At 49.8% G+C, this 17,362-nt stretch overlaps 4 protein-coding genes across 7 annotated transcripts; 2 read left to right on the forward strand and 2 right to left on the reverse strand.

Annotated features, from left to right (window-relative positions):
• Positions 1-80: 80 nt before the first annotated feature.
• LOC111077232 (adenosine deaminase 2-A) lies at positions 81-15,593 on the reverse strand. Its single transcript, XM_022371423.2, has 4 exons — positions 15,488-15,593; positions 1,405-2,360; positions 1,156-1,338; positions 81-1,097 (listed from the first exon to the last, which is right to left on the reverse strand). The coding sequence occupies exons 2-4, from the start codon at positions 2,248-2,250 to the stop codon at positions 471-473; spliced, it is 1,656 nt and encodes a 551-aa protein (XP_022227115.2). The 5' UTR covers positions 2,251-2,360; positions 15,488-15,593; the 3' UTR covers positions 81-470.
• LOC111077231 (adenosine deaminase 2) lies at positions 3,875-5,891 on the reverse strand. Its single transcript, XM_022371422.2, has 3 exons — positions 4,885-5,891; positions 4,639-4,821; positions 3,875-4,561 (listed from the first exon to the last, which is right to left on the reverse strand). Exons 1-3 carry the CDS (start codon positions 5,803-5,805, stop codon positions 3,953-3,955), a joined length of 1,713 nt encoding a protein of 570 aa, XP_022227114.2. The 5' UTR covers positions 5,806-5,891; the 3' UTR covers positions 3,875-3,952.
• LOC111077237 lies at positions 6,672-8,278 on the forward strand. The gene is made up of 2 exons (XM_041591875.1): positions 6,672-7,924; positions 7,957-8,278. The coding sequence occupies exons 1-2, from the start codon at positions 6,687-6,689 to the stop codon at positions 8,132-8,134; spliced, it is 1,416 nt and encodes a 471-aa protein (XP_041447809.1). The 5' UTR covers positions 6,672-6,686; the 3' UTR covers positions 8,135-8,278.
• LOC111077229 (mediator of RNA polymerase II transcription subunit 12) lies at positions 8,432-14,393 on the forward strand. 4 transcript variants are annotated; one of them, XM_041591867.1, is made up of 16 exons: positions 8,435-8,692; positions 8,757-9,039; positions 9,103-9,300; positions 9,377-9,565; positions 9,622-9,822; positions 9,887-10,099; positions 10,162-10,380; positions 10,452-10,646; positions 10,703-10,825; positions 11,816-11,941; positions 12,018-12,158; positions 12,217-12,360; positions 12,422-12,586; positions 12,656-13,303; positions 13,359-13,853; positions 13,915-14,392. In XM_041591867.1, the coding sequence occupies exons 2-16, from the start codon at positions 8,905-8,907 to the stop codon at positions 14,017-14,019; spliced, it is 3,297 nt and encodes a 1,098-aa protein (XP_041447801.1). In that variant the 5' UTR covers positions 8,435-8,692; positions 8,757-8,904; the 3' UTR covers positions 14,020-14,392. The 4 variants fall into 4 exon arrangements, with proteins under 4 accessions (XP_041447805.1, XP_041447801.1, XP_041447797.1 ...); XM_041591871.1 differs by having other exon boundaries at positions 8,432-9,039; positions 13,898-14,393; XM_041591863.1 differs by having other exon boundaries at positions 8,435-9,039.
• Positions 15,594-17,362: the final 1,769 nt, after the last annotated feature.

Below are 17,362 nucleotides of genomic sequence, written 5' to 3' on the forward strand. Positions count from 1 at the left end.
ACTCATTAGGATTATTGCTCAGCCTTTCTGCGTTTGAGCTGGCAACATAAATTCCATGGACTCTAGTCGCTGGTCTAGCTTCTCGTTCTAGCAAAAGTTCTTTATTGCGATAGTTTGCTGTGCCTTTGCCTTTGCCTTTGCCGGCGACAGGGAGGAACCCTCAAAGCACACACAATCTCTTTGGTTCGAGTATGTTGGACACAGAGTGGGTTAATGGAGACAGAGAGAGAGAGAGAGAGAGATATAGAACATAGAACGGGCTTAAGTCTAACTAAAGACTAATCCATAACAATTAGCTTACAACAAAACTGGCATATGGGATATATATTGAGTATGGACATGGCGCGCAGATGGGATGCAAATGTAGATGCGAATGCAGATGCAGGGGGATATGGGACCGACTAGCGTCGCAGGCCAGAGCTCAGCAGGGAGAACACGGCGACCAGGAACGCTGTCACCACCCGTGCTAGTCAATCCAGGTGCTGACTGGCTGAGCCACGATTCGGCGACTCCTCATTGACATCCGCAATGAACTGATCCCACTTGGCCTGCCACTTCTCCAGGGCCTCGAACTGCTGCTCCGTCGGCAGCGAGCTGTACTGGATGGAGTTGAGGGCCAGCTTCTTGAGCAGCCGCAGATCGGCGTGCTGCGAGGCAATGCCCAGGAAGGCGATGTAAAAGTCGTGCGTCAGGGGCGTGGCCTTCCAGAAGGACGGATCGTCCGAGGAGATCACCACGGGATAGCCGTCGGCGAAGAAGTGCGCACACGGATGATTCCGGAAGTCGGTGATCAGCTGCAGCACCTGATTCGAAATGGGATTCACCTCGATGGCCACGTTCAGCTTCTTGAGCATGTCGAGCACCACCGGATGCTTGACCAGGCCAAAGCCATGCCCAATGCGCTTCGTGCCCAGAAGAATGGCATCGATCAGATTCTCATCGACAGAGGAGCCAAACCAGTTCGTCTCGCCCGCATGGAAGTAGAAGTCAATGTCGTCGGGAATCTCCAGCAGCTGATCGATAAACTCGCTGAGCGGACGCCCCAGCTCCTCCTGTCCCACCAGATCGAAGCCGGCTATAAAGTCCGGATATTGGGCCTATCAATGAAGCAAAGATTAAAGATCAATCCAGGCACGGATCCAGCCGAGTACTCACCTTGATCTGCTTCAGGGTCTCAATGTAGCCGAGCACGCCCTCGGGATTGGTGTTACGCAGCGGCGCATAGATCATCCGCGAGCCAATAAAGTCGGGATGGTCCCGCTTGAACTTATCCAGCGTCTCCACATAGATCCTCACCGTGTCCAGGGGCGTGTAGACAGTGCCCTCCAGATCATACAGCTGCAAGTAAAATGCAAGAGATTCGAGGATTATTTTGCGGAAGTTATGGGGGAGCAGCCCACCCACCGTTGGCACCAGCGATCTGAACTCCAGGTACTGCACTCCGTCGTCGTAGAACTCCTGCAGGGCGTTGTAGTAGTAGTCGCCCCAGGCGGGGGCATACATCACCAGGCCGTCGAGCAGCCCAAAGATGTCCATGAAGGTCGCCCAGGCGGCGTTGTTGTCCTCGAACTTCTTGGTGGGATACAGCGTCAGATGCTCCGCCAGATACTCGTCCACCTTCTCCCGCCCGTACCTCTGTCGCACTTCGGCCAGCAGCGACCAGTCGCAGTTGTCCAGCGCCTGCGGCTGTTCCTTGGCGAATCGTAGCACGGAAAAGTCGAGGTCGTCCCTCTGCAGACAGGCCCACAGGCTGTCGTAGTAGGTGAGCGCAATGATGGACTCCGTGCTGCAGAGAGCGGTGTCGTGGGCGTGCAGCACCGCGCCCTTGGGCATCTTCTTGAGCAAGTGGAAGAGCTGAGTGTCGCGGACGCCGTCGAGTACATCGAAGATGTGCTGCGAGGGCTTGAACAGATGCGGCGTGAGCAGTCCCTCGGTGTACTCGTGCAGCTTGGCTGCCATGATGGTATCATTGGCTTGGAGCTCGCGAGCCGTCAGCTCCAGGTCGTAGCCCAGGGAGCGGGACTCCTCGTAGCGGAAGAAGGCGTTGCGCAGCGTCTTGTAGGTGTCCGGCGTGGGTCGACTTCTGCCCAGCAGCGGCTCCACGTGCGGATTGTTGCCGTACAGCGACATCAGCCGCCTCTCGTCCACGTTCTTGTTCCGCGTGCGCGACTCAACCGCAGCTGGGCAGACGCACAGGCAGAGGCCCACGGCGAGCACTGCGATAAGATTGCATTGGCTTGGACGAGGCATTCTAATGGTTGGTCTGATCCCCAGTAGGTCCGTGCTTCGACTGATGTCTGGTGGCACTCAAGAAGCTCCGATTTCGGTTTCGGTTTCGGTTTCGATGCCCCCACCGCTATCTGAAATGATTCCGTAGTTGGCATTATCTTTGATTTAACACGCGTTCGACCGGATTTCACAAACGATAAGCATAACGATGGAGAGGAAGGCGAGCAGCGGAGCGAGTGAGAAGCCACTTCCCAGCGGGTTGGTAACCGGGACTCTGGGGGCTTAATCTGGGCAGCCAATCAGGCAGGCAGGCATCTTGATTTACGAGGGACCACAGATAAGATTGCATAACTACATTGGCGTATGTGTAACTATGTATACTCGTAGCTATGCAGCCCTGGCCCTGACATTCGAGTGCGAGTGCTTTGAGTTTATGGAGCCGGAAAACACGCGAGCCTCCGCCAAGTGCAAGGCAAGGCACCAGCACCAGATGGAGGGCTTTAAGATACCCTTTTCCAAACTCTTTTTAGTTCAAAGAACTCATTTAAAACACACACAAAAGCAAAAGCAACGTTGTGCAGCACTAATTGTGCAACACTGGCACTTTGCTTCCCAAAAAGAGGAAACCTGAGGGCTACCCTACTGAAAATATAAAATTAAATATAAAACAAAAACAAAAGAGAGCAAAGCATAAATCCAGTAATTCGTACTGTAACTGTATTGTTGGAAAAAAAACAGCTGCGCCGTCGGCAAAAACATAACCTCAAAAAGGAGTGTTAGAGATACGATTCGAAACACGGAAAGAAACCAATCTACGAGAGTGCGTCCTGCACATGCGACTCAGCCACTCAACGACTCACTGACTGACTCAACTAATCAAAGAAAAAAAAGAAAAAAAATAATAAATACAAAATAAAGAATTACTGAATGTCTCAACTGAAGATTGAATGGGGAGTGTCACAGGTTAGTGTAGTGTAGTATATTATGTATGTATGTAGTATCCAAAAATAGCGAGAGGTAATAGATTTGATGGCTAGTTTACGATGGGTCAATTGATCCATTCCAGACGGGGTCGACTGAAGACGCGGGGCCGGTTCAAGGCTGTGTCGGTTTGAAGATCAGGTCTACGATATGCCAGAAGTGAGTGCTAGGTCCAGACTGACTTCAAGAGCAGGCGCGCAGAAATTGCCCGTGCCCTAATACGAGCGAGAGAGCGATAGAGCGACAGATAGAGAGAGCGATGGCAAAGCAAAGGAGAGGCGATGGCAGAGGCAAAAGAGAACGGCTGCATAGGCGGCTGCAGTGGGCACCAGTGGACAGTATAAATGACGAACAATAATTTTTGTTATTATTTTTAAACCCCGAAATCTATAAGAATCTATATTTTTAGCCACAGCCTAATTCTCGTGTTGACTATTATAATAGATAAGAGATTTAGTCTACTGCTGCACCACTGACTATGTTCGACGGACCACCAAACAGGGAGATTTCGATGAAAATTATGCAGCACTGTACAGTCCTACTGCACAGTGAGAAACACAGTTATAGAGCGCTACTCCTGTGAAAGAAGTTTCCTTGCTTGCATTAATTGAATAGCCTCTGAGCTCACTGAGCTGAGCAAATTTAATAATCAAGCCAAAAGCACAAAGCCCAAAGCCCAAGGCCAACACCCAACACACGTCATGTTCCCCCTCGCCATGGATCACGGGGTAATTTCTTTTTGTCACAATGTCAGCGTCTGGTTGACAAACTCTGTGATCCAGTTGTTCCAGCTGCAACTCCACTGGTCAATGGCCGCCGTGCGCTCCGCGCAGCTCAGGGAGCTGTACAGGAAGGAGTTGAGGGCCAGCTGCTTGAGCAGCCGCAGATTGCCCTCCCCAATGACAATGCCCACAAAGGCCACATAGAAGTCGTCGGTGAGGGGCGCTGCGTTCCAGAAACGTGGATAATCGGAGCCCAGGACAATGGGATAGCCGGCGGCCAGCAAATACGCAGCCGGATGCTGGCGGAAATCTTGCACATACTGCAAATAATGATTGGAGAGCGGACACACCTCGACGGCGACCTGCATGTGGCGCATGGTGCGCAGGATGTCCGGATGCAGGGGCAGATTGAGGGCATGCCCGATCCGCTTGCTGCCCAGCAGCATGGCATCGATGAGATTCGCATGCGGCTTGGTCATGTCCGGGCAGCGGGACTCGCCCGCCCGGAAGTAAAAGTCGATATCCTTGCCAATGTGCAGCAGCTGTGTGGCCTCGCCCAGTCCCGGCAGCTGGCACTCGTCCCCGAAGGTGTTCAGATCGAGGCCCGCAAACAGATCGGGAAAATGGCTCTGATGCGGGCAGGGTAGGCAGAAGAGGGCTAGATTAGAGAGGGCTGACCAATCAACACGGTGACACCGTAACGGACCTTCAGCAGGCGGGCATTTGCCACGTACTGATCCATGTGGCTGTCGTTGCGGTCCCTGGCCGGCGCATAGATGAGCTTGACGCCAATGAAGCTGCCGTAGGTGGACTTGAACAGGCGCGTGATGGTAACGATCGCATTGACGGTGTCCAGAATGGTGAAGTTGGTGCCCTTCAGGTCGTACAACTGGGGGAGAAGGCTGAGGATAGGGAGAACTACCGATGGGTTGCCGTGGGTTGCTTCACTCACAAGTGGCAGGGAGGAGCGCAGCTCCACATACTGCACGCCATCCTTGTGGAAATCCTCGAGCATGCGGAACAGGAAGCTCGACCAGAGCGTGTGGAACGTGACCAGGCCGTGGATGAGGCGTTGGCTGCGCCGCATGTGACGTGCCATCTCTGACGCGTTCTTGTAGCCGCCCTCCCGGATGGTGAAGCTATCGCGCAGCTGCTGCTCGTAGCGGTCGTGCCACTCGAACGTGTGGAAGTTGCTCATCAGCATCCAGATGCAGTTGGCGTCGTCCGACGACGGCGGCGGCATGTGGGGATAGACGCTGGAGATGCGAAAGTTCTCGAAGACGTTATCCAGGCCGACACAGACCCACAGGTCGTCGCGGTACGACAGCTCGATGAGAACGTCCAGTTGCATCATGCCAGCGTCGTGGATGTGCAGCAGCCCGCCCTTGGGCATGCTCCTCAGCATCCCGTACAGATCCGTCTCACTGATCTTGTGGTGCCTGAGGAACGGCGGCGTGTTCATCGAGTAGTTCACCCACAGGCGTTGCACCTCCGCGTCCAGCTGCTCGAGCAGCCGCGCATTGGCCACCTCCTCGAGGGGACTCAGATGCAGCTTGCCACCCAGCCGCAGCCGTTGCTCCTTGGCCACAATGCTGCGATGCTTGCGGGCCATCAGCTCCGCGGGCGTGGCCTGGAAGTCTTTGAGCGGCGCCAGCCAGAGCATCGCAGCCACCACCATCATGCTGCATGTGGCAAACAGGGCCAGCGAAATGGCAACGTTCAGGCAAACGGTGTCGTACTTGAGTGTGCTGCGGCTGAGCTGTGGGCTGCCATTCAAGTGGCCCGCAACGTCCAGCCGGATCACTCTCGCCGGCAGGGGAGTGGCACTGGCACGGCCATTGCCCTGACTCTGCGATAATCCTTTGCTGGCCATTTAAACTTTCAATTTTGGCTTAAATTTTGCTGAAACTTTGTTTCGTTTGCTCCAAAAGGGTATTAATCCAAAACCGAATGACAGATATCTGCTGTGACTCACAACTCAGCGAGCACTTTGCTGATACAACAAGGAACACAGTGGGGGGTGGGGTCCGAAGCTTTGCCTTATCAGTGGGTCCCCCCACACGACAGCGCAGATAAACGCTGCTGGCCAGCGATCCATCGAGATTTCTTTGGCTCCACTCCACGCGAAATAGTTGGACCCTAACGCCTGTGCCGCCCACAGAGCCAGCTTGGCCTTGGCGTTGCAGTTATCGGGCAGGGTATTGAAAATACCGACAAGAGACTATCTCAGAGAGAGAGAGAGGCAGAGAGACAGTGAGGCAGTGAGACAGTGAGGCAGAGAGACAGTGAGGCAGAGAGAGGTAGAGGCAGTGTGGATATGTAAAGCCTGGTATCGCCTTTGTCAGCGAGGGGTTGCACTTATGTTCGAATCGGTGTCGCCACCACCACCAGCAGTAGACAAGGAGAGGAGATACTCTCCTGCCAGTGTCAGGGCACTCAGCGGGCGGCAAACAGTGGCGCGAAATGGGGGAATAAAAGTGCAATGGGACTGAAGCTAATAACCGCACTAATTAGTAATGTTTGTGGCTGCCTTTTGCACTTAAAAAGATTAAAATATGTAAGACAAAAATAAAGAAAACAAAGCAATAGTTCGTTCCACTGTGCTGTGCACTCTGTTTGCCGCAAGATCTGCACAATCACGAGTGGGAAGTGGAGAGTGGAAAGTGGAAAGTGGATGATTCCCGTGTGCGTGTCCATGTGTGTGCGGCATGTTTCTGCTGTTGGTGGTGTCGCCTCGCACGCACTGCAACCCAGATGGGCGGGCGGCGACACAGCTGCGATTGCAGGGCCGACACACTGATTCACGACAAGGGTGGCAGAGACACAGACAGCGGTGGCGGCAGACACAGACATGACACGCGTTTCCGCCCCGCTCCTCGCAGTGCGAAGAGTCGACTCAGCGAGGAAAGTAGCTTCAGAATGCGACTGAGCAGCAGCAGACAGATACTATTCAGCAGCGAAGAAGAGGCTCGGGCTCGCCGAGGAGTCAGCCCAACACTCACCGAACTCAACGACGACTGCCTGCTGCTGATATGCGAACGGCTGTCGATGGGCGACCAGTGGAGTCTGCTGCAGCTGCAGGACGAGCGCCTGGCCGAGCTGGTGCTGCGGATCTGGAGGCGCAAATATGCCCAGCACTTTGACTGGCAGCAGCAGCAATTAAGCAGCCGTCTGAGTGCCAAAGAGCAGAGTCAACTGCTGCAGCTGCTGAGTGCCCGGACGAGGGCGCTGCTCAACCTGAATGGCAGCAGCGATGGCTGTCGCCAGTGGCTGTATGACCGGAAACGGAAGTGCGTCCACCGGCACATGCAGTGGCTGAGCTTTGTGGAGAGCGGCGCCTGGCTGCTGCATCGATTGCCGGCTGTCTGCCCCAACTTGGTGCACCTGCAGCTGGGTCTGGGCGAAGGCATAACCCCGGCGGATCTCCACCTGCTCTTCGGACAGCTGCGGCACCTGCGGCAGTTTGAGCTGCAGCCCGGCTGGAGCTGCCCCCGCTCCTGGACGGCCATCAAGTATGGAGCGACATTGGAGTCGCTGAAGCTGCCGGCGTGCCTGGTGCGTGCCACGGCCACGCAGTTGTTCCAACTGCCCCGACTGCGCCGCCTGACGGGTTTCCTCTGCCACGGGCACACGGACGATGACAAAGCAAATGCCGGCGCCACCATCGCGGCGTGCCTGCAGGCACTGCAGCACAGGAGAGCCTGCCACATTGTGGGTCTCCGTTTGCAGTGCCAGCTCGATGCGAGCCTCTTGCGTCTCATGGCGGCGGCGGGCCCGGGGGACACCTTCCGTCTGCATCGCTTCGCTTGGCACTCGCAGCTGACGGTGCACTTTGATGTTGCGGATGGCAGCATCAAGTGGCTGCCACAGCAGCCGCGAGTGGCGCACGCCCTGCTGCCCTTCCTCGCCGGCCAGGCGGACAGTTTGCGTGAATTGGATTTCACGCGTAATGTGCATGCCACGCCCACGTTCCTGTCACTGCTGAGGGAGCAGCAAAGCAGCAGGTTTCCGTTTGGCATGATGCCTGCCCCAGGATGACAGCTACACGGACACCGCACACGGATCTGGATCCAGATACAAGACCGGATGCTGATGCGGATGCGGATGCAGCGCAGACAAACGATTTGGCCTTTGTCGCGTTGGAATTGCAGCACTTGTCTAATGAACAACGGAAGCGGGCACCGGTTAGATGCCAGAGCTGAGGCACCGGATGGCCCAGGGACAGCAAACTGAATGTCCTTGCTTTCATTCTCTGTACTTAGAAGTGTTCTACATCCTGTTTAAGTATTTAAAATATCCACAAAATAAGTAATACTCGTAGTAGTGCCATTAAAACGTCTTTAAGTGTATAAATAAATGCTCAAAAAATCTTTGGCATAATTATATTATTATTTATAAGCAATTAACTATACCTAAGGCAAATGCCAGCAATTGCTTTGAGGATTAACTATTGGATATGGATACTCCAGCTTATTTACCCATATAAATATCACAAAATTTTCGCTCATTTAAGCTCAGATTTTTCTGTCTGTATACAAAGCATTTGAACAGCAAAAAATCAAATTAAAATTCCTAGTAATTATTGATAAAATGTTTTCTTTCGGTTTGCAGCGGTTAAATTAATTAATGCAACATATTTACACTACAACTACACCTACACATAGCCTATAGCCCACACTATATGCAAAAATATTTGAATATTCCCCCCCGAACGATCAAAACAATTACCTCAAGCTGTTCTCTGGTGCAAACGACGCTGTGTAAGTAGAGGGGGGCCTCTGCGGAGGATTGTTCATGGTTCTGTCTCCCAAACTGAACTCTCAGAAACTCTGTGCTGCTGCCCGATGAGCTGTTCTCGGCATTCAGTCGCTTTCTGGGAAACGAGCTGAAACCGAACGAGCAGCAATCGACCAGGCCCGAGGCGGACAACCCCTGCCCTGGCCATAGCAACAATATCGCAGAGACTGATTGCATGCGCAACTGTCGATCCACTATGCGGTCCAGCTCCAACATTGAACTGAAGGCTTGCTGCAAGCGCTGTCAGCTGCCCAATCGTAGGCCTCAGAGCACACAGAGCCGCCCCATGCAGAATGGCCCCAGGCCCAGAGTGAGTCTCAGTCAGCAGGTTCTTGGACGTGGTCCGATCTGATCTGTTCTTTGCCATCCAAAGTCCTACAGCAGCAACGTGTCGCCACAAAGGTTCAATCTGGCCCCGAGGGACACCAAGGACACGTCAGAGCATGCGAATGTCCGTGACAGCCGACCCCGTTTTCTGCAGGCCGTGCAATCGTTTAGCTTGGAGATACAACGCACAACCCAAGCCGCACATTTACCCCTCAGCCAGCACAGTCAGCCGCAGCCTCGAAGTGTGAGTATCCATGGGATTATCTACAGAACTTGCGAGTGCTACGGCTCCAATTACCCTCTCCAATAATCGCCTAAAGTGCCCGAAAACCTGCACTGCCTATACCCAACCCAATCCCAATGCCAATGCCAACATGAATGAAAGTTCAGGTGTTGGCATGAACTACGGTGAGTGGCAGCAGAGGGAGCAGCAGCAGCAGCAGCAACAGCAGCCACAACAACAGCAACTGCCTCCCTTGTTGTTCAACGATGACTCCCACAGCAGATTTGTGAGTGTAAACTGCTGCAGAAAGTGCTTAAATTTTGATGAATTGTCTGCCGTTAGGAACCCGATCTCAATAGCACGCAGCTGGCTCCTCGGGTTTGCCGGGAAGCCTGTTGGGGAGAGTGCAACATCAGCAACATGAACCAGTCACCCCAGTCGGCCGGGGTGCCAGCGTCTTTTGGTTCCCCGCCAAAGCAGCCTAAGCAGCAGTATCAGGGCAATTTTCCCCCCTTGGAGAACGATGAGTCCTTCGACAGCTTTGTGAGTGTAAAGTGCTGCAGAAAGGGCTTAAATTTTGATGATTTGACGAATTGTCTGCCGATAGAAACCCGATCTCAATAGCACGAAAATTGGTGCAATGGATTGCAAGCAAACCTGTAAGGGACAGTGCAGTCGAAGCAGTCCAGAGTCTTTTGGTACCCCGAAGCCGCAGCAGCAGCAGCAGCAGCAGCAGCAGCAGCAACAGCAGCAGCAGCAGCAGCAGCAGCCACAGTCGACTTATCCCTTGATGCACAACGATGAGTCCAGCGACAGATTTGTAAGTGTGAAACTGTGCAGGCTGCTGAACTAATGATTAATCACGCAATTATGTTCCACTAGGGGCGCGATCTCAATAGCACGAACATGCGTCCATTGAATTGCCGGGAGCGCTGCAAGCCGCAGTGCAATTATGTGGCCTCATGTGGCCGACCACAGCAGCCACAGCCACAGCCACAGCCAGTGCGGGCTGCAGAGTCCTTTGGAACTCCCCCGCATCAGCAGCAGCAGCAGCAGCCAAATTATCCCCTGCTGCACAACGATGTGAACAGCGAAAGATATGTAAGTGTGTGAAGTGTGGAACAGAGCGGAGCGGAGCTGTTGAACTTTTACTGAATCGAATCTTTCCATAGGAATTTGATGTGAATAGCATGAATATCGGTTCGGACGTTTGCAGGGAAAACTGTAAGGAAGAGTGCAGTCGAAACACCATGGATCAGTCGGTACAGTATCCCGAGTCCATTGATACTCCGAGGCAGCAGCAGCATCAGCAGCAGCAGACAACTTTTCCTTTGATGCACAACGATGTGACATGCGACATGCGATTTGTAAGTGTGGAAAGGTGCCAAAGTTTTTGCTGAATTTACGAATTATGTGCCGATAGGAACCCGAACTGAATAGCACGAAAATAGGTCCAGTGGATTGCCGGGAGCGCTGTAAGCCACACTGCAATCGCGCCCTTTGCCGTCGCCCACAGCAGCCAGAGCCAGCACGGAGTGCAGAGCAGGTAATTTATGCCTTGATCATTTTTTATACCCGTACTCAAAAAAGAGTTAAGGGGTATATTAGATTTGTGGTAAAAGTGGATGTGTGTAACGCAGAGAAGGAAAGTTTTCCGACCCCATAAAGTATATATATTCTTGATCAGCATCAATAGCCGAGTCGATATAGCCATGTCTGTCTGTCCGTCCGTCCGTCCGTCCGTCCGTCTTGTTGAGCGCCTGGATCTCAGAGACTATAAGAGTTAGGGCAACCAAATTTGGTTTCCAGACTCATGTGATATCACACTGATACAAGTGTATTTCAAAATTTCGCCCCGCCCTCTTCCGCCCCCACAAAGAACGAAAATCTGTGGCAGGCACACTTTTGAAGATACGATAAAACTAAAAATCGTAGAGTATCGTAGAGAATGCCCATATCTACCAGATTGCCAAATCTGAACTAGATCGGATCATAATTATAGCCAGAATGAAGAAATTAATTTTCTGTTGCTTCCCCTGCCCCCTCCTGCCAACAACAACGCAACTCATTTTCCTTCTCGCTCGCACACTCTGCCGCGTTCAGTGCGCGAGCAACCCCTAGCGGAGGAGATGTAGAATCTAATTGGAACATGTACAATCTACATGTTAGATGTAGAATATACATTGTATATCTAGATGTAGATAGCATATGTAGCAAAAAAATTTAAAATGTAAAATGTAAAATTTTTTTTTTTTTCTAAAATTCTTAAAAATCATAAGCTCAAAAATGTATATACTGACTGAGTACGGGTATAAGTAGAGTCGCGTCCCCAGAAGCGACTCACACGTTCCTTCTCGTTTTTATTTTGATTTTAATTGTTTTCCCAAAGAAGCCCGAACGCAGTTGCATACAGACGTGTACGGCACAGTGCAGTCGAAACACCATGAACCAGTCGGGCCGCGGTACACCGCAGCAGCAGCAGGTAATTTATGCCTTGATCATTTTTATTTTGATTTTAATTGTTTTCCCAATGAAGCCCGAACGCAGTTGCATACAGACATGTACGGCACAGTGCAGTCGAAACACCATGAACCAGTCGCAGCAGCAGCGAGAACAGCAGGCAAATTTTCCCTTGAGAAGCCACGAGAACAGCGAAAGATTTGTAAGTGTGCGAAGTGTGCAAGCTGCTGAATTTTGTATCACTTTCAATTTTATTCCCATTCCGATTCCGATAAAAGCCCGATGCCAGTTGCACGACGGTGGGTAGAGATGTTTCCTGGGAAGCCTGTGTGCCGACTTGCCTTGGAAGCTGCAGCCGCCTGCCGCCGTCACGGTCACAGCCGCAGTCCATGCGCAGCCCAGCGGCTCTCGGGCAAATGGTAAGTGCTGTAATAAGTGCCATTCCGCCTTGTATTCCCCCGCCACATTGCCCCCTAGTCAATGCAAACTTCGGCTGAGCTTCCTCGAGGCGAACAGATGAGCTGTGGCACCTCCGTACAGAATGAGACGAGCTTCCAGCAGCTGCCATCGTCCGTGAATGCCCCTTTTTATGGGGACCGATCTCAGCAGACCAGCCAGCATGTAAGTGAGCATTGATGCAACGATTTAGGAGCTCCTAATCCAAGCATCCCTCCCCGCCCAGTATCAGCCGCCACTACCGCCCCAGAGGTCGCAAGCGCAGCAGAGTCAGAGTCCATATCTGGGTGCACCGTTGCCACCTAGCCAGCCGTCGCTTTGTGAGTCGCATTGTCCGGCGCTGCAAAGGTCTCAAACCGCGAGAATACAGCTGCAGCAGAGTCCTCCACAGGTAAGTGAGAGATTCCCGGTCGAGTTGGGACCAGATTCATCTACTCTACTAAATGCCCGCCCAAAACAGTCTGAGGATATCTTCAAGGACGTTGAACCTTTTGACCAGCCAGCGACGCCAGCACAGAGGCAAGCACAGCAGTCGGATATAACATTTGGAGGTGTTCAGCGTATGAATCAGACGTCGCGCTATCAGACGGCTTCGCCCATGGAGCAGCGCAGCATGAACCAGTCGCCCTTGGAGCAGCGCAGCATGAACCAGTCGCCCATGGAGCAGCGCAGCATGAACCAGTCGCCCAACCAGGCGCCACCCTGCTGTAGGAATGAATTGTGCCCCACGAATCAAGGTTCATTCTATCGGAGCGTTGAATCAGAGTCCACGCATCAGATGTACGGCGGTCCAGCCAGTGGTCAGGGAGACCTGAGCACACCACAGGCGCAGAGTACGCCATACAAAGGGAGTGCGCAACCAGCACAGAATACCAGCCAAGGCGGACAACCAGCACCACAGACAACCGAACAGTCATACGGCATGCATTCGGACAGATTCAATGCCGATGCAACAGTGACACTGCGGTACAACAATCAATCGCGCGGTCAGGGCAACAGGTCGTATGCACGCAGTGCACCGCACCCACAGCCAGTGCCATATGGCGGTAAGGAGCCGACCATGGACTTTACCCAGACGATCGACTATACCGATCGATCCGGTTCGGATGTAAGATATGTCTCTAGAGTTTTCTTCAATTTATTGCGAGCCTTACCTTCTTCAGCAGACTTGCTTTTGCCCGCCCGCTAATAGCACAGCAGAGGAAGGGTTTGCCGTGCGCACCAGAGAACTGTACTTCCAGGCCATGGTCAAGGAGAGCTGTTGCAACGATGTCATACAGCAGACACTCAATGGGCGCGAGAACTTCAACGATTATGCCTATGAGATCGCCTTCGCCGGCGTGCTGCCGGAGAAGCTGGGCCTCGTCGATCCCATCAGCATGCTGGAGGCCATCAAGATGCGCATCGAGTATGAGCGGGAGGAGATTCGCAATAATTATGGCACTAAGGAAAGCTTCAGCCAGGCGGAAAGATCCGCACAGGACAGAACTCGGTCCAAGGATCGGTCGGCAAGACAGGACTCCAGCCAGCGGCCGGTGATCTATACGGCAGACATTGACCAGCATTTCAAGACGAAGAACCCATCTGAAGTCAATCAGAGTTTGTGCGCCTACTTGAAGGCCGAGAACGACTATCGCGCCAGCGCTCATTCGGATTCGGTGAGTTTTCACTATGAAGCCGATTACATTGCAACTATTTGTAGCTAATCAACTCCCATAGAACGCAACTGATTTCAATGCGAGTGTCCATTCATTTGAGTCGAAGTTCTTCAATGACAGCATTCGTATGAATATTTATTCGGCCACAACGGATCCGAATCATTGAATCGAATGCTTGAACGGGGGCTCGGCTTAGTCACTCATTCCAATTTTAACTTATCAAAGGAAGCAAATTCCATTACTGGTAATGGTACGAGTATTGCCGCATCGATGAGGTATTTTAATGGGGTTGTGTAAAAAATGACCCCAACAATCTATCATTAATCGGTTAGAACTATAGAATATGTATGTGTCAGGCATATAGCCCCCATAAAATTAGCACGTTTGATCGATCTTTATCGACAAAAAGTCACCACATCATCCTCGTATTTCATGCGTCAGAACCTTCCGAAATCATTTTATCGCCCCCTATTTATGGACTCCCTGACCAATTAAGTAAGCAAATCCAAGTCATAAATAAAATATTTCGTAATTTCAATTTTCATTTTTCATTTGCTACCAAAATTTATAAGAAGACGGAGAAATTTGTATACCAAAGGAAGCTTTTGCTTTTGCTTTTGCTGATGTTTTAATTTTGGGATTGCCTGTTGAAAGAAAATATTTAGCTAGCCAAGTCTATCCATATGGTGTGGTTGCCACAAATAGAATTCAGTCCAGAATCAGTAAACAAACCAAAATGTTTGTGTTCCATCTTATTTTATGTATACTCGTGTGTTTTGGTCAATTAAAGTTCAAGGCTATGTTGCATCTATGTCAAAAGATCTCAAGAAGTTAGCGGACCATTACCCTACTTTTGTATTTTAATTTGGTTCATATTTACATGTATGTGCTGCCCAGTAAAGAAGCAAATTCATGCTGATAAGAAATAAGAAATATTAATACCGGAAATGCCTCCCCCCCTGGGACCCTCTGGAAGGGTACAAAAAAGGAACAAGCAGTGGGAGAGCATATTTATTTGAACATGCATATGTATGAAATTCTTTTCTTAAGAGACAACAACTGGTGATATTTAAGAGAGCGAAGATACGTGAAATCAGCTGTCGGCTTTTGCCACTCAATTGTTCAAACAAAGACACCCGCTCACCCGCTCGCCCGCTCTCGCTCTCTTTTCCGGACTCTTAAACCAATTTGCGCACACAAAAAGCTGATTTAAATATGTTTGTTTGCATGTATAGTTAGCTAAATATTATTCATAAATTGAAATGGCAACTAGTTCAGCTCTTCTTTTTGTTGCTACCAGCAATGGGGTCCCGGGTCTTAATGGGCTTTGCTTTACACTGGCTGGGCGGGGGAATATTCATAAATATTTCTGCTGAATATGCATTAATGAATCAATTATGCGACTTTCAATACCAACTGCGTTTTTTCCTGTTTTCTGTTTATGTTAAATAGCACTTAATTCGTTAAATCAATTTGTTTGTAGTTGTACTTAATTAGCATTATTTAATTGTCTCCTTTTTTATGGCATTATCCGGTTGAGGGCACAAGTTTATGTATGTATTTTTTAAGCGGCTCATTCAATACAGTTACATATATTTAATTTGTTATGTTTTCTGAACGAAACGAAACTTTACCACAAACAAAGGCACACCACAAAGTTCAACAGTTTTTGCTCCGAGAATTTTTGGGACCGCGATCGACACGGCAAACGTCAGTTCAGTCCACAGACTGATCCCAAGGAACCGGAGAGGCGGCCTCCCTCCCGACTGCATGACCAGGCAGCGACGTCGACGCCAGCGTCAGACTCCCAGTCGGTGGCCTGGCTGTCTCCACCCATAGAGGGCAGTAAACAGTTTGCATACCCTGTGCATGTGCTGGCTGGCAGTGGTATATTGGGCTACACACAGATGTGTCGCTGCAATTCACTGTAAAAAATGGGTAAGCTTCAAATATATTTTATTCATGTGCCTATGGACATTATGCACTGATCTGCAAGAATTCATAGACATCGGTTGGATAAGCTATGGGCAGGTATTATGGATGTTCACAGCTGAGGGTATCACTTAGTCGATATGTTAACTACAGCTGCGCTGTAGTAATTCGTAATTTCGTTCTTCGTGCACTATCAGACGTGAAAGATAAAGCAAAGAAAGAAAGAATGAAGAAGGCGACAAAAGCCTCAAACTTTATACACACACACACACACACACACACACACACACGTGAATAGACAGACATGTCATGACATGCTCTCATGCTGCATTGCGCACCGGCGCGGCGCAAGAGACCGGCTACAGTAAGAATAAATACTAACAGAGGGAGAAAGAGAGAGAGCAAGAGAGAGTGATATTGTCATTCAGCGTGCGCTGGCTCTCCCAATTTTCGACTTTAGCTTTGACAAATTTGTTTGGCACACGCCATAAACAGCACACGCCAGCAAAATCATCCAAAAATCAAATTAGATCAAATAAATAAAGATTTTGCCATACATTATGATTAATTAAACAACTAAACATAAAGGTAATCCCTTTTAAATGTATGAATTCTTCGGTTCTCTTTGATGCTCTTGATGCGAGAGGAATCCAAACATATTTTTAACACATTTTCTGTGGAAAATCGTAAACTATTTTTACGGCTGTTTTTGCAAAAAATTCGTGCCAAAAATACCAGATTATTCAATCAGATAATCGTTCCTATTTTTTGCTGTAAACAATATTCAATTCGGGAATGAACGCGAAAAATAATTATAAATAAAGTGGACCACCCACCAAGCTCCAAACAAAAACAATTGAATACGAGTATTTCAGAAAAATAACACTACCAACGAAAAATTGGGAAAAGAATAACATTTTATTGATATATTGTCATAGATAAATAGGAATATTCCGTTGAAAAAGTACCGCAGAATTGCAGAAAAAAAGTATTTTAATTGATTAAAAGGGGCATGGAATACTCAAAAAAAAAACACTTTAAAATAATACGCAAGCTCTTTTAGCGGACAATTACAATGGCCAAGATATATGTATATGTAAATTCACATAAAGTTCCTATAGAATCCCAGCTTTAAGCAAAATGCTGTAGTAATTCTAGTGCAGCGAATTCTATTCTGTTCTATTTTGGTACAAATTTTCAACGGCTATTTTAGACAATATTTTGCTTACAATAAAAGTTCTCTGATTTGCATTGTTTCAAAATTAATGGCCGTGCTATAAAAATGTTGCAGATTGCAGCAGAAGAAGACGACGCACATAAATACATATGTACATGTATATATGTATATGGATGTCTATTTTTGGGTAGGGAAAGTGTTGTAATATGCATAAAGAGAGCTAGTAAAATGTACCCAGCAGACAATCAAAGGTGGAGCCACACAGTGGGCGAGATAAAGATGCAGACAAGCATCGTGCGAATGTCTGGACGGAGGAGGGCGGACAGAGAAGGGAGGACAGGACTAAGGACCGAGAGAGGATCATAAATAAATTCAAACCTGCATCCTATGCAAATTTCAA

Source organism: Drosophila obscura, unplaced genomic scaffold (genome assembly GCF_018151105.1).
Source record: "Drosophila obscura isolate BZ-5 IFL unplaced genomic scaffold, ASM1815110v1 contig_1, whole genome shotgun sequence".
Taxonomy (NCBI): domain Eukaryota; kingdom Metazoa; phylum Arthropoda; class Insecta; order Diptera; family Drosophilidae; genus Drosophila; species Drosophila obscura.

Coding starts and splice junctions, on each gene's coding strand:
- LOC111077229 (XM_041591863.1), top strand. CDS start 8,905: ATGCGCAACTGTCGATCCACTATGCGGTCCAGCTCCAACATTGAACTG. Junction 9,301..9,376: donor GTCAGCCGCAGCCTCGAAGT/GTGAGTATCCAT, acceptor AATCGCCTAAAG/TGCCCGAAAACCTGCACTGC. Junction 11,942..12,017: donor ACGAGAACAGCGAAAGATTT/GTAAGTGTGCGA, acceptor TTCCGATAAAAG/CCCGATGCCAGTTGCACGAC.
- LOC111077232 (XM_022371423.2), bottom strand. CDS start 2,250: ATGCCTCGTCCAAGCCAATGCAATCTTATCGCAGTGCTCGCCGTGGGC. Junction 1,339..1,404: donor TCAGATCGCTGGTGCCAACG/GTGGGTGGGCTG, acceptor TTTTACTTGCAG/CTGTATGATCTGGAGGGCAC. Junction 1,098..1,155: donor AGACCCTGAAGCAGATCAAG/GTGAGTACTCGG, acceptor CTTCATTGATAG/GCCCAATATCCGGACTTTAT.
- LOC111077231 (XM_022371422.2), bottom strand. CDS start 5,805: ATGGCCAGCAAAGGATTATCGCAGAGTCAGGGCAATGGCCGTGCCAGT. Junction 4,822..4,884: donor TGCGCTCCTCCCTGCCACTT/GTGAGTGAAGCA, acceptor CTTCTCCCCCAG/TTGTACGACCTGAAGGGCAC. Junction 4,562..4,638: donor CAAATGCCCGCCTGCTGAAG/GTCCGTTACGGT, acceptor TGCCCGCATCAG/AGCCATTTTCCCGATCTGTT.
- LOC111077237 (XM_041591875.1), top strand. CDS start 6,687: ATGGGCGGGCGGCGACACAGCTGCGATTGCAGGGCCGACACACTGATT. Junction 7,925..7,956: donor CTGTCACTGCTGAGGGAGCA/GCAAAGCAGCAG, acceptor TTGGCATGATGC/CTGCCCCAGGATGACAGCTA.